The following is a 14,601-nucleotide window of genomic DNA, read 5'->3' as shown; positions in this document are numbered from 1 at the left end:
TCACCATTAAATCCGTCCCGACGAGATCTTCAAAACTAGACCCCATGTTGATATGTTTCGACGATTTTTTTTTGCCCAAAAGTTGCCATGATGTTTACACTGTAGTTGCCATAGTGCTTAAACTAAAGTTGACATATGGCAATTTTAGTTTGTAGATTATGGCAATTTTAGTTTTTCGATGATGGCAATTCTAGTACTTTTGACCATGAAAATATTTTTCTGTATGAACCATGGCAATTTTAAGTGAATGTATCATGACAATTTTAATTTATGGTGCATGGCAAGTCTAGTTTCTTAATTCCCCGTTTTATAATATGTCAAAAATTACTTTTAAATGTAGAAGAAATAGCTGAAACATATCATGGCAACTTCAGTGTAAACATCATGGCAATTCATGTGCAATAGACACGGCAACTTTTAACAAAAAAAAATTTCATCGAAATATATTGATATGAGATCTACTTTCGAAGATCTCGTCGCGAGGGATTTAATGGTGAAAACGGATCTTCAATCGGATTTTTCATTTAAGAGATAAAACATTTTAAAAACAAAAAATCCAAAAGGATTTCCACATGCATGCATACGGTGACATGGCGTAGCCTGTGTGTTATAGGGCGTGTGGGCGGGTTTGGCTCCCACCACACCTGTGGGCGTTAGTATTGTCCATTTTATATTAGTCTATAGTCATTTGTTGGTGCAGCACATCATTTGACATTTTCTTACGAGAATTTGCAAGCGTATAACCCATTTGACCGTGTGCATTTTTTGTTTCTGATCTTTCAACACTTGAAAGTGTATCCTTTGTGTAGCACACAATTGACCAGTTCCCTAGGCCGACTCCCGCACGGTAATTGAAAATGAGAACTAGGATAGAAGGTGTATACTGCAAAATTCTGAATTTTAATACCCTGCACTCCTGGGCGCTCCTGAAAACCCAAGGTTTGTGCACCTTCTAAAAATATTTATTCTTTACAAACAAATGCAGTAAGCAATAGACTCTGGAATACCAACATGTCCAATCCAACATTCCATGATTATTAGAACAAAATAAAAGAATGATTATGGGTTCCGGTGTACCCAATTTCAAAACTTAACGAAGAATACATTGCTAAGTTGTGACAAAAAAAATCAAAGAAATACATTCGTCTACATATTGAGTTGAAACTTACACATGCAATTTTTGAGTAATATGACAATTTCTGACCTGGGTGGTTTTCTTTTTGAAAATGATACTCCCTCCGTCCCAAAATTCTTGTCTTAAATTTGTCTAGATACGGATGTATCTAATACTAAAACGTGACTTGATACGTCCGTATTTAGACAAATTTAAGACAGGAATTTTGAAACGGAGGGAGTACATCTTAATTTTCTCATTTATTAATTATTGTGTGGGGGTGTGTGCGTGATCTTTTGTCATATTTTGCAGAACTTACATGTCTTTTTGGCTAAGTTTTATGAAGTAGGTTTCGATATACACAGGTTCTTAAAATCGCTTCTAATGGCTACATACCGTTCTTAAAAACCCATGTCATGACATGGGCAAGACACCAAAATGGTTGTAACCGTGATATTTGAGTAATACTACAAATTATTATCCCGTAAAAAGAGAGGCATATAACAGGCAGAACGAAATGAGCACACAAGGAAACGGTGCCATATTTACGGTACGGTTCGTTGAACACATAGGTGTGTGGACTCATGTGACCTGGCTTATAGGTAATTAAAGCCAAAATATTAGTCTTACCATTCACGCTGCGCTGATCAATCTAGCACATAAATCATTTTGGTCAAAAAAAAACCGAGCGCATAAATCATGAAGATTTCTAAAGGAGAATAACTTGCCTAGACGATCAACTCCCACAAGCAGGTTCAATCAAAGAAGCTTGCTTAGACAACACCAAATTTTGCAGGAAAGTATAGTTTATAATTCCTATCATTACAAGACCATTAATAAAATAAAAAAGAAACAGGGGACTAAGAAGAACCAACATATACACGAATACTCTGCCTCTCTCACCGGACAAAAAACAGAGCAAGCTTCGCCATCTTTCCGCTCTGCTCGGCCCAAGGAAGGACGAGGAGGAGGAGGAGGAGCGCCTCCGCACTGACGCTAGCTAGCGGACGCCGGCGTTGGCGGCGAGCTTGAAGGACGCCGGGAGCGGGCTGCGCATGGGCGAGCGGGGCGGCTGCGCGAGGCGGTGTCCGTCGGCGTCGTAGTAGATGACCCCGGAGAACTCGAGCGGCCGGCAGCGCTCCCCCATGAGTATCTCCTTCCTCCACAGCCCGCCCTCCTCCTCCTCCTCCCGCCCCAACGCCCTCCCCTTGCCCGTCGGCAGCGAGAAGGCTTTCCTCCACGGCGCCACGGCCGGCCTGCCGCTGCCCATCCTCTTCGCCGCGCGCTGCAGCCGCCGCGTGCACGTGCTCACCAGCGCCGCCACCGCCTGCAGGAGGCTCGCGCCCATCTCCGGCCGGCCGGTCTCACGCTCCTTGGCTTCTTGCCTGGTCTATGGTTTGTGTGTGCTGCAGCGGAGTTTACTGCTGTGGGGTGGTGGCCGTCGGGTTTGGCGGCATATATAGGCGGCGGGGTGGGCTCGGGGGTGGTGGAGGCGGGCGCTGCGCGAAAGTCAAACAAGTGGGTTGGAAAGATATTTGTCTACTTAATTCAGTTTTGCTACTAATCGGCGTGATCTAATCCAAACGGATGGAATGCCATCTTCCTCTCAAAAGAGAAAGAGAAAGTTTCTGGTAGAGCTCCAGATTCACTACCATATCCCCGGCGTCCGATTGATATTCTCCGATGGAGTTCCCGCCTACTGTGATCCACAGTATCCTCTGTGATCTTTTATACCCGATGCAATATTCTACATTTACAATACTTACATACTCCCTATGTGAACTAATATAAAAGTGTTTAGATCACTACTCCCTCTATAAACTAATAATGTAATGTCTGAGTAATGATCTTAGTTTTTCATATATTTTCTGCAAGATGGTGATGAAGATGGCGGCTGACCTTTGGCATGGCAACCCTGGCTCGTCCGTCAGTGGATTTGGACAGGGAGAAACAAAAAACGCAATAATTCATTTCACCTGATGTGGTCTGCGTTCACGTACGTACGTACTTGAGCTCCAGTTTACGGCTCTTGTGATTTGTGAAGAGCGAGAAGGCGTCAAGATGATGATCACGCGGCATATTAACCTCACAAGATTACCTCTCCCACATTTCTTCCTGGTTGACCCCGAATAAACTAAACCTGCGTGCCCTTTCAAGTGCCATATCGCTAAACGTCCATCGCTTTCGATTTTGTATGAGCCGACTAAATTGCGCAAATTCATTAGCGCAGCATTGCAAATTGCGGCGGCAAAAAAAAAATCCAGAACAAACCGTCGGAGGTGATGTTCTTTATCCTGAGCACACAGATTGTTACCATTTTTTAAACAGGGAGTAGGATACTACGGCTCCTCGGAAATTGATATGATCATATCAGCATCGGGAAGCTGCTGCTGCTGCAGTTTGCCGGACGGTGGCGTTCCTCTTCCTCTGCTTCCAAAGACTACAGCGGATGTTTCAAAAAAAAAAAAAAACTACAGCGGATGAGTGTCACAGCAGATAAGTCGAAAGCCCTTTGGGCGAAAGTTGGGGCATCCGGTTCCCTCGGGACCATTGCGTACGGCATCCACATATGAGCTGCGGTGATGTCATTTGAGACTTTGACAATGGTTCAATGCTAGACCTCTTGGCATCGGAGACCAAATCGTGTTATTACGCTAGAGGCCCCGCTTGGGAGGCTTGTAAAGCTGAGTAATTACACGACATCACCGTTCACGAATGGAAGCGTCCAATGCAGCCGGATATCTTTTCTCTTGCGAACTGTCGTTTGGATCCTCGGTGGTGGTGGTGGTGACGAGTGCTTCTCAAGTTTACTGAACCAACATATTTGCAGGGAAACATCGACTCCTCCCAGCTCATAGTACACTATTCCAGTCAAAGCATGTTTGATTCAGCTGGCCGAACAATTCCAGTCAGGTGACAGTTTAGTCAAGCTCAACGTGCGAACCGGAGCACTTGGGAAAAAAAATACTCCCTCCGTCCTATAATGTAAGACGTTTTTTGACACTACACCAGTGTAAAAAAACGTCGTATATTATAAGACGAAGGGAGTAGATTCGGGTGTGGCCTGTAGTGTCAAAAAACGTCATATATTATGGGACGGAGGGAGTAGATTCGGGTGTAACCTTTTGTGATCTTGTCAACATTTCAAGTCAAAATTCGTATCACCCACTAGTACTCCCTCCGTTCCAAAATAGATGACTCAACTTTGTACTAACTCTAGGGAGTATATAGCAGCGTATAGCAGCAGCACGAAAGACCAGCAGAATGTTTGGGAATGATGGCAGTCAATCACCAAACTCGACAGTCTCGCCATGGCCCATCCGGTTAGGTGAAAACCAACAGCAAAAACTATTAGAGCAACTCCAATGCGCCGACCTATTTTGTCGGCGCGCGTCCGTTTGGATCCCGATGGACAGAAAAGTAGACCCAACACCCGACCCAACCAGACGCGCATCTGCTTTTCGTCCGCCTGCCGACCCATTCCCGGTGTTAGAATACAACTTGTAATAGGATTAGGACTCCTGCTCGGTTTGTAATAGGGCTAGGTCAGGTGCGGCTTGGCTCTTATATAAACCTCTGTACTAGCACAATATTGCAACAACAATTATTCAATACAATTCTACATAGTGTCAGACTTTTGATCCTAGGGTATGACTAAGCCGCCAGCCCCGCCACCGCCGCCGCCGCCCGGCTACTTCGAGCGGCGCGCCGTCATCGTCGCCGCGGCCACGGCCTCCTCCGCCTCTACCTCTACTCTAGCTTTACCCCCACCAATACCCCTTCCATCTCCTTCACCGACACCATCTCCGATATTAGCCCCTACATCCCCATAACCCTAGACCTTGCTGCTCACAACTGCTACCATTGGCGTCACCTCTTCGACGTCCGCCTTGGGCGATGCAATCTCCGCTCTCACGTTGCCGATGACTCTCTTCCTCAACTTCATGATCCGCAATGGGTCAAGGATGATCTCGCCATTATTCAATGGATCTACACGCGAGTCTCCACAGAGATCTTCAATCTCGTCCACTGTGACGGTGCCTCCGCCGCAGATCTATGGGCGACCCTTCGTCGGCTCTTCCAGGACAACGTTGACGCTCGCGCCAACAATCTCCACATTGAGCTTCGGAATACGGTGCAAGGTGATTCACCAGTCGGCGTCTACTGCCAACGCCTCAAGGCGATCGCGGATGAACTCCGCGAACTTGGTGATCCGATCGACGATCGCCAGCTCATCAACGTCCTCCTCGTCGGCCTCAGCGAGCGGTTCGAGAAGCAGACCTCCTTCATCCCTATGATGCGTCTGCGTCCCTCCTTCGCTGAGGTTCGCTCGATGCTCCAATGGGCCGATCGTGCCCTAACTATGAAGGACTCCCGTCCTCAGGTCTTCACTGCTTCTCCTCGCCCGCCTGCGTCGACGTCGCCACCGCCACCTCCACCAACAGCACTGATACGTCTCCAACGTATCTATAATTTTTTATTGTTCCATGCTATATTATATTCTGTTTTGGATGTTTAACGGGCTTTATTATACACTTTTATATTATTTTTGGGACTAACCTATTAACCGGAGGCCCAACCCGAATTGTTGTTTTTTGCCTATTTGAGTGTTTCGCAGAAAAAGAATATCAAACGGAGTCCAAACGGAATGAAACCTTCGGGAACGTGATTTTCGGAACGAACGCGATCCAGAGGACTTGGAGTCTACGCAAAGTAATTAACGAGGAGAGCACGAGGCAGGGGGGCGCGCCTACCCCCCAGGCGCGCCCTCCACCCTTGTGGGGCCCACGTTGCTCCACCGACGTACTTCTTCCTCCTATATATACCTACGTACCCCCAAACTATCAGATACGGAGCAAAAAACCTATTTCCACCGCTGCAACCTTCTGTACCCGTGAGATCCCATCTTGGGGCCTTTTCCGGCGCTCCGCCGGAGGGGGCATTGATCGCGGAGGGCTTCTATATCAACACCATAGCCTCTCCGATGATGTGTGAGTAGTTTACCTCAGACCTTCGGGTCCATAGTTATTAGCTAGATGGCTTCTTCTCTCTTTTTGGATCTCAATACAAAGTTCTCCTCGATCTTCTTGGAGATCTATTTGATGTAATATTCTTTTGCGGTGTGTTTGTCGAGATCCGATGAATTGTGGGTTTATGATCAAGATTATCTATGAACAATATTTGAATCTCATCTGAATTCTTTTATGTATGATTGGTTATCTTTGCAAGTCTCTTCGAATTATTAGTTTGGTTTGGCCTACTAGATTGATCTTTCTTGCAATAGGGGAAGTGCTTAGTTTTGGGTTCAATCTTGCGGTGCTCGATCCCAGTGACAGAAAGGGAAACGACACGTATTGTATTGTTGCCATCGAGGATAAAAAGCTGGGGTTTATATCATATTGCATGAGTTTATCCCTCTACATCATGTCATCTTACTTAAAGCATTACTCTGTTCTTATGAACTTAATACTCTAGATGCATGCTGGATAACGGTCGATGTGTGGAGTAATAGTAGTAATGCAGAATTGTTTCGGTCTACTTGTCGCGGACGTGATGCCTATATACATGATCATACCTAGATATTCTCATAACTATGCTCAATTCTATCAATTGCTCGACAGTAATTCGTTTACCCACCGTAATACTTATGCTATCTTGAGAGAAGCCACTAGTGAAACCTATGGCTCCGGGTCTATTTTCCATCATATTAATCTTCGAACACTTAGTTATTTCTATTGCCTTTTATTTTACTTTGCATCTTTATCATAAAAATACCAAAAATATTATCTTATCATATATCACTCTCGTAAGTGACCGTTGAGGGATTGACAACCCCTTTATCGCGTTGGTTGCGAGGTTCTTATTTGTTTGTGTAGGTGTGAGGGACTCGTGCGTGATATCCTACTGGATTGATACCTTGGTTCTCAAAAACTGAGCGAAATACTTACGCTACTTTACTGCATCACCCTTTCCTCTTCAAGGAAAAACCAACGCAGTGCTCAAGAGGTAGCAAGAAAGATTTCTGGCGCCGTTGCCGGGGAGATTCGCGCCAAGTCAAGTCAAGTCAAGACATACTAAGTACCCATCACAAACTCTTATCCTCGCATTACATTATTTGCCATTTGCCTCTCGTTTTCCTCTCCCCCACTTCACCTTTGCCGTTTTATTCGCCCCTCTTTCGTTCGTCTTTTTGTTTGTTTGTGTTGCCATGTGCCTTCTATGTGCTTGCATCTTCGCTTGCTGAAAATCTTTCGTTATGGATTCTCATCCACTTGCTAATCTCTTTAAGAGATCCAATTATGATGAACCAATTGCTAGTGAGTTTTGTGCACTAGATTATCTTTATGAGGTTTTGCTTGAAATTCGTGAATCCGAAAATTGTGATGAAGAAATTTATGAAGAGATTCACGATAGCTCCTTGAATAAAAAGCATGATTGCAATGATTTTACTATAAATTCTCTTGATGTCAATCGTGCTAATAATATGCAAAACCCTAATCTTGGGGATGCTAGTTTTGCTATGTCTACTACTTGTTGCAATGATCATGATTGGGGTGATTCTTCTTATGATCTTGAAAATTTATTTAAGCCCCATGATGAATATGAGATTGATAATAATGTTTGTAATAATATTGAAAGTGGGGTAGGAAGAGTGTCAACTTTAGATCCCACATATTTGGAGAATGTTCAATCTTATGGTGTTTTTGATAAAAGTGGGTTTGGAAAGGTCATGACTTTAGTTAATGATAATCCCACTATTTTGGAAGAGTGTCAACTTTTCATGCATGTGGATCGTGTTGAGAATATGTTATGTGATAGATATATTGTTGAATTTGCTTATGATCCTACATGTAATTATTATGAGAGAGGAAAATATGGTTGTAGAAATTTTCATGTTACTAAATTACCTCTCGTTATGTTGAGATTGCTATTGTTTCTTTCCGCTTCCTTGCATATGCTAGTTTTTCCTTGCCTTAATAATTTATTTTCCTATAAGATGCCTATGCATAGGAAGTATGTTAGACTTAGATGTGTTTGACACGTGTACTATGATGTTCTCTTTGTGCTTTAATTCTCGTCTTTTATGTGAGCATCATTGAAATTATCTATGCCTAGCTAGGGGCGTTAAACGATAGCGCTTGTTTGGAGGCAACCCAATTTTATTTTAGTTTTTTGCTTTTTGCTTCTGTTTAGGAATAAATATTTGATCTAGCCTCTGGTTAGATTTGTTTTTATGTTTTAATTAGTGTTTGTGCCAAGTTAAACCTATAGGATCTTCTTGGATGATAGTTATTTGATCTTGCAGAAAATTCCAGAAAATTTCTGTTCACGAAAATAATTGTTAAAAATCACCAGAACGTGATAAAATACTGATTCCAATTGCAGTAGATCAATAAAAAAAAAATCTAGGTCGTCCTATTTTGGTGTAAGTTTTTGAGTTCCAGAAGTTTGCGTTAGTTACAGATTACTACAGACTGTTCTGTTTTTGGCAGATTCTGTTTTTCGTGTGTTGTTTGCTTATTTTGATGAATCTATGGCTAGTAAAAGAGTTTATAAACCATATAGAAGTTGGAGTACAGTAGTTTTAACACCAGTATAAATAAATAATGATTTTAATACAGTACCTTGAAGTGGTGTTTTGTTTTCTTTCGCTAAAAGAGCTCACGAGATTTTCTGTTAAGTTTTGTGTTGTGAAGTTTTCAAGTTTTGGGTAAAAGATTTGATGGATTATGGAACAAGGAGTGGCAAGAGCCTAATCTTGGGGATGCCCATGGCACCCCAAGATAATCTAAGGACACCAAAATGCCAAAGCTTGGGGATGCCCCAGAAGGCATCCCCTCTTTCGTCTTCGTTCATCGGTAACTTTACTTGGAGCTATATTTTTATTCACCACATGATATGTGTTTTGCTTGGAGCGTCTTGTATGATTTGAGTCTTTGCTTTTTAGTTTACCATAATCATCCTTGCTGTACACACCTTTTGAGAGAGACACACATGATTCGGAATTTATTAGAATACTCTATGTGCTTCACTTATATCTTTTGAGCTATATAGTTTTTGCTCTAGTGCTTCACTTATATCTTTTAGAGCACGGTGGTGGATTTGTTTTATAGAAACTATTGTTCTCTCATGCTTCACTTATATTATTTTGAGAGTCCTATAAAACAGCATGGTAATTTGCTTAAATTGAGAAATTAGTCCTAAAGTGATAGGCATCCAAGATTAGTAAAAATTATCTTATGAGTGTGTTGAATACTATGAGAAGCTTGATGCTTGATAATTGTTTTGAGATATGAAGATGGTGATATTAGAGTCATGCTAGTTGATTAGTTGTGGACTTTAGGAATACTTGTGTTAAAGTTTGTGATTCCCGTAGCATGCACGTATAGTGAACCGTTATGTGATGAAGTCGGAGCATGATTTATTTATTGATTGTCTTCCTTATGAGTGGCGGTCGGGGACGAGCAATGGTCTTTTCCTACCAATCTATCCCCCTAGGAGCATGCGCGTAATACTTGCTTTGATAACTTGTAGATTTTTGCAATAAGTATATGAGTTCTTTATGACTAATGTTGAGTCCATGGACTATACGCACTCTCTTCCTTCCACCATTGCTAGCCTCTCCAATACCGCGCACTTTTCGCCGGTATCATACACCCACCATATATCTTCCTCAAAACAGCCACCATACCTACCTATTATGGCATTTCCATAGCCATTCCGAGATATATTGCCATGCAACTTACCACCGTTCCGTTTACTATGGCACACTCCATCATTGTCATATTGCTTCGCATGATCATGTAGTTGACATCGTATTTGTGGCAAAGCCACCGTTCATAATTCTTTCATACATGTCACTCTTGATTCATTGCATATCCCGGTACACCGCCGGAGGCATTCACATATAGTCATATTTTGTTCTAAGTATTGAGTTGTAATTCTTGAGTTGTAAGTAAATAAAAGTGTGATGATCATCATTATTAGAGCATTGTCCCAAGTGAGGAAAGGATGATGGAGACTATGATTACCCCACAAGTCGGGATGAGACTCCGGACAAAAAGAAAAAAGAAAAAGAAAAAAAGAGGCCATAAAAAAATGAGAAAAGGCCCAAATAAAAAAATTAGAGAAAAAGAGAGAAGGGACAATGTTACTATCCTTTTACCACACTTGTGCTTCAAAGTAGCACCATGATCTTCATGATAGAGAGTCTCCTATGATATCACTTTCATATACTAGTGGGAATTTTTCATTATAGAACCTGGCTTGTATATTCCAATGATGGGCTTCCTCAAAATGCCCTAGGTCTTCGTGAGCAAGCAAGTTGGATGCACACCCACTTAGTTTCTTTTATTGAGCTTTCATATACTTACAGCTCTAGTGCATCCGTTGCATGGCAATCCCTACTCACTCACATTGATATCTATTGATGGGCATCTCCATAGCCCGTTGATACGCCTAGTTGATGTGAGACTATCTTCTCCTTTTTTTGTCTTCTCCACAACCACCATTCTATTCCTCATATAGTGCTATATACATGGCTCACGTTCATGTATTGCGTGAAGATTGAAAAAGTTTGAGAACACCAAAAGTATGAAACAATTGCTTGGCTTGTCATCGGGGTTGTGCATGATTTAAATATTTTGTGTGATGAAGATAGAGCATAGCCAGGCTATATGATTTTGTAGGGATAACTTTCTTTGGCCATGTTATTTTGAGAAGACATAATTGCTTAGTTAGTATGCTTGAAGTATTATTATTTTTATGTCAATATTAGACTTTTGTCTTGAATCGTTCGGATCTAAATATTCATACCACAAATCACTACAAAAAAAAGACACATCCGTGACATTTTTGGCCGAACGAAATTTTTTTCTGTCATACATATGACACTTCTATGACGATAATTGTGACAAAACCCGGTATCATCATAGATGTGGTGGGCTCCTACTTCTATGAAAAAAATCATGACAGAAAATGGGCTTTTCGTGATGGGCGGGCCGGAGACGCAGCTGCATGACATTCTTTGGGCCGTCCATGACCGAAAAAACCGTGGTAGAAGCGAGGGCGAGAAAAATTTCGGGGAGTTCCCGGTTACGGTGGGAGGTCGGGGGCCGAGCGATGCGCGTTTCTCTCATACACGTACGCGCGTGTGTGCGAGGCGTTGGCTCTAACTGAACCCGAGCGAGGCGTTGGGCTCTAACTGAACCCGAGCGATTGCACTGCAGGCTACGCGTTACTGAACCCGAGCGATCGATCGATGGCTGTTAACTGAACCTGATCGAGCGATTCCTTCGCTACTACTGCTAACTGAAGCCGATCGATGCTGCCTCTGGGATGAACAGTGAGCGTTGCGGGGGGGGGGGGGTTGGATGAACAGTGAGCGGTGGCGTTGCCTCTGGATGAACAGGACCCCGTGGTGTGGTGGAGGGCTGGATGAACAGTAGACGGTGGAGGGGTGCCCGTGGAGGGGTGGTTGAACAGGACCCCGTGGTGTGGAGGGCTGGATGAACAGTAGACGATGGAGGGGTGCCCGTGGAGGGGTGGTTGAACAGGACCCCGTGGTGTGGAGGTCTGGATGAACAGTAGACGATGGAGGGGTGCCCGTGGAGGGGTGGTTGAATAGTAGCCGGTGGAGTAGCGCGCGGTGGAGGCTGGATGAACAGGAGCCCGTGGAGGCTGGAGGAGGTCGACGGTGGAGATGAACAGTATCCCGTGGAGTCCCGTTTTGCGGTACGCCACACCCCTTCCGATGAACAGGACCCCCGTTTCGACTGTAGGAGGTCCGTTTCGTCCGTTTTGCGGTACGCCACACCCCTCCCGATCAACAGGACCCCCGTTTCGACCGTAGGAGGTCCGTTTCGTCCGTTTTGCGGTACGCCACACCCCTCCCGATCAACAGGACCTCCGTTTTGACCGTAGGAGGTCCGTTTCCTCCGTTTTGCGGTACGCCACACCCCTCCCGATCAACAGGACCCCGTTCCGAACGTAGGAGGTCCGTTTCCTCCGTTGTGCGGTACGCCAGGCCTCGTTTCCATCGCCTGTTCCGTCCAAGCCCTCCCGATGAACACGACCACGCATTCCGTTCCGACCCAGCCGGTTGGCTCCCACGCGTTCCGTTGCCTCCCGATGAACACGACGCATTCCGTTGCCTCCCCATGAACACGACGCATTCCGTTGCCTCCCCATGAACACGACGACGACGCTGTTTCTCCGTTCCGACCCAGCCATGTCAACGAGCCCTCGCCGTACGTATGCGCGAGTAGGCGTTCGAGACCCCGCCCGTATGTACACATACGTGGCCGTATTTTCTTTCTTGCACCCTGGCCGCTGTACGTACGTGTACATGCTACGTGCGCGCCTCTACTACGACACGTGCGCGCCTCTACATCCACCAGTATATATGTACGTACACGTTCGCGACCAGAATGACAACGCTACGTACGCTTCGACCAGGTGGGTCCCGACTGTCAGGCACTTCCTTGCGTGCGAAGATGTAGCTGGTGGGTCCCAGCAGTCAGGGGGGCGAATCGTTTTGTTTTTTTGCCCGGACGCACTTCCTTGCGTGCGAAGGTGTAGCTGGTGGGTCCCAGCAGTCAGGGGGGAAACGTTTTTTTCGCGAAATACGGTGGCCCGTCCGGTGGGTCCCCGCTGTCAGGTGGAGGAATAATTATTTTGCGCGTAATAAGGAGGCACTTCCTTGCTGCGGCCGTGGACCCAGCTGTCAGCGTCTCCACGCACAGTACTCTTCCGATGGAAGTCGGTCGTTGACCACATTGACCACGCCGCGCCGAGAGCACCACGGCGGTGGACGACGGCGAGGCCTAGGAAGGGGACGACACGGAGGCAGGGAAGACTCGGCAGTTGTTTCCCACGCGGAGGGGAGTACGACTGTACGAGGGTTTACTGGTTCGTCTGCCGTCGCCGGAGAATAACAGCAGGTGTGGGTGAGTAGAGGGATGGCTAGGCCAGCGATGGGAGTACGGTGGGGCGGTGAGGCCTGCGCGGCAGCACAGCCGGCCGCGGGGAGGAGGGAGCAGGCAGTCCCGCCGGCGCTTGTTTGAGCGGCTGGAGCAGGAAGAGCAGAGATTGAAGAAGCACGACGGCCGTTGGATGGACATCCAACAGTCAGTGCTTGTGCGTCAACCTTTTTTTAGGAAAGCCTCAAATCTGTGGAAAACAGCATACAGCCCATCTGCCATTATTTCTAATAATTTACAGCCCATTTGCTAATTCTTAAGGTTTTTTTGGAGCCCATATTCTTTTTGTTAGCATTACAGCCCATATTGTGGCCACGGTTAAAAAATTATACGAAATTTTGCATATTTCGGTGCGGTCCGAACTGTTTTTAATCCCGAAATTTCGACTCACATTCAAACTGATTTTAAAAATAAATGTATATCAATATAAAATCCAACAAATTCTCCACGCATAAAAATTAATGTAATTTAAAATCTTGAAATGAAAAAAAGATATTTGAAACTAATTGCCGGTTTGATGTGTTTTAAAAATGTACAGCCCATTTCTCATTACTGATGGGCCATTTTCTCGGCCAGCCGAATGAAAGCTCTCCTCGTCTTGAAAGATTTGCAACCCAACAGGCCTGACAAAGCGACTTACTTGGCAAATCACAAAAAACTGGGCTGTGGCCGTGGACCCAGCTGTCAGCCTCTCCACGTACAGTACTCTTCCGATGGAAGTCGTTCCTTGACCACGTTGACCACGCCGCGCGGAGAGCACCACGGCGGTGGACGACGGCGAGGCCTAGGAAGGGGACGACGCGGAGCCGGGGAAGACGCGGCAGTGGAAGCCCGCGCGGAGAGGAGTACGAGGGTTCACTGGTTCGGCTGCGGTGTGAGGCTGCCGTCGCCGCAGGGCCTGACCAGCGGTGGGAATAGTAGGGGCGGTGAGGCGTCTGCGGCAGCACAGCCGGCCACAGGAGGCAGGAGCATGCGGCACGACCGGCGCTGCTTTGGGCGGCTGGAGCAAGAAGACCAGAGGTTGAAGAAGCACTACGGCCGTTGGATGGACATCGTACGGTCACTGGAGCTAGAATCGTTCATATTGACTAAGTTGACAAAGCCCTTCGTCCCCGTCAACTTAGTAGGCCCACAAGTCAGCCTCCCACCAAGGTGGGTCCCAGCTAGCCAGGGGAGTATTCATTTTTTTGTGCGTAATAAGGAGGCACTTCCGGTGGGTCCGAGCTGACAGCGGGGGGAACGTTTTTTTGCAAAATACGGTGGCCCGTCCGGTGGGTCCCAGCAGTCAGGGGGAAATGATTTTTTCGCAAAATACTGGTGGCCCGTCCGGTGGGTCCCCGCTGTCAGGTGGAGGAATAATTATTTTGCGCGTAATAAGGAGGCACTTCCTTGCGGCCGCCGTGGACCCAGCTGTCAGCCTCTCCACGTACAGTACTCTTCCGATGGAAGTCGGTCGTTGACCACGTTGACCACGCCGCGCCGAGAGCACCAGGGCGGTGGACGACG

At 45.8% G+C, this 14,601-nt stretch overlaps 1 protein-coding gene across 1 annotated transcript; it reads right to left on the bottom strand.

The window, feature by feature from the left end:
• Nucleotides 1-1,868: 1,868 nt before the first annotated feature.
• LOC123166600 (uncharacterized) lies at nucleotides 1,869-2,531 on the bottom strand. Its single transcript, XM_044584411.1, has one exon. The coding sequence runs from the start codon at nucleotides 2,460-2,462 to the stop codon at nucleotides 2,115-2,117; it is 348 nt and encodes a 115-aa protein (XP_044440346.1). The 5' UTR covers nucleotides 2,463-2,531; the 3' UTR covers nucleotides 1,869-2,114.
• Nucleotides 2,532-14,601: the final 12,070 nt, after the last annotated feature.

This window comes from Triticum aestivum, chromosome 7D (genome assembly GCF_018294505.1).
Source record: "Triticum aestivum cultivar Chinese Spring chromosome 7D, IWGSC CS RefSeq v2.1, whole genome shotgun sequence".
NCBI lineage: Eukaryota > Viridiplantae > Streptophyta > Magnoliopsida > Poales > Poaceae > Triticum > Triticum aestivum.
The sequence above is the reverse complement of the archived record's forward strand: the minus strand, read 5'-3'. Positions and strand labels throughout refer to the sequence as shown.

Bases quoted from the DNA above. Each gene is read 5' to 3' on its own strand.
- LOC123166600 (XM_044584411.1), bottom strand. From the start codon at position 2,462: ATGGGCGCGAGCCTCCTGCAGGCGGTGGCGGCGCTGGTGAGCACGTGC.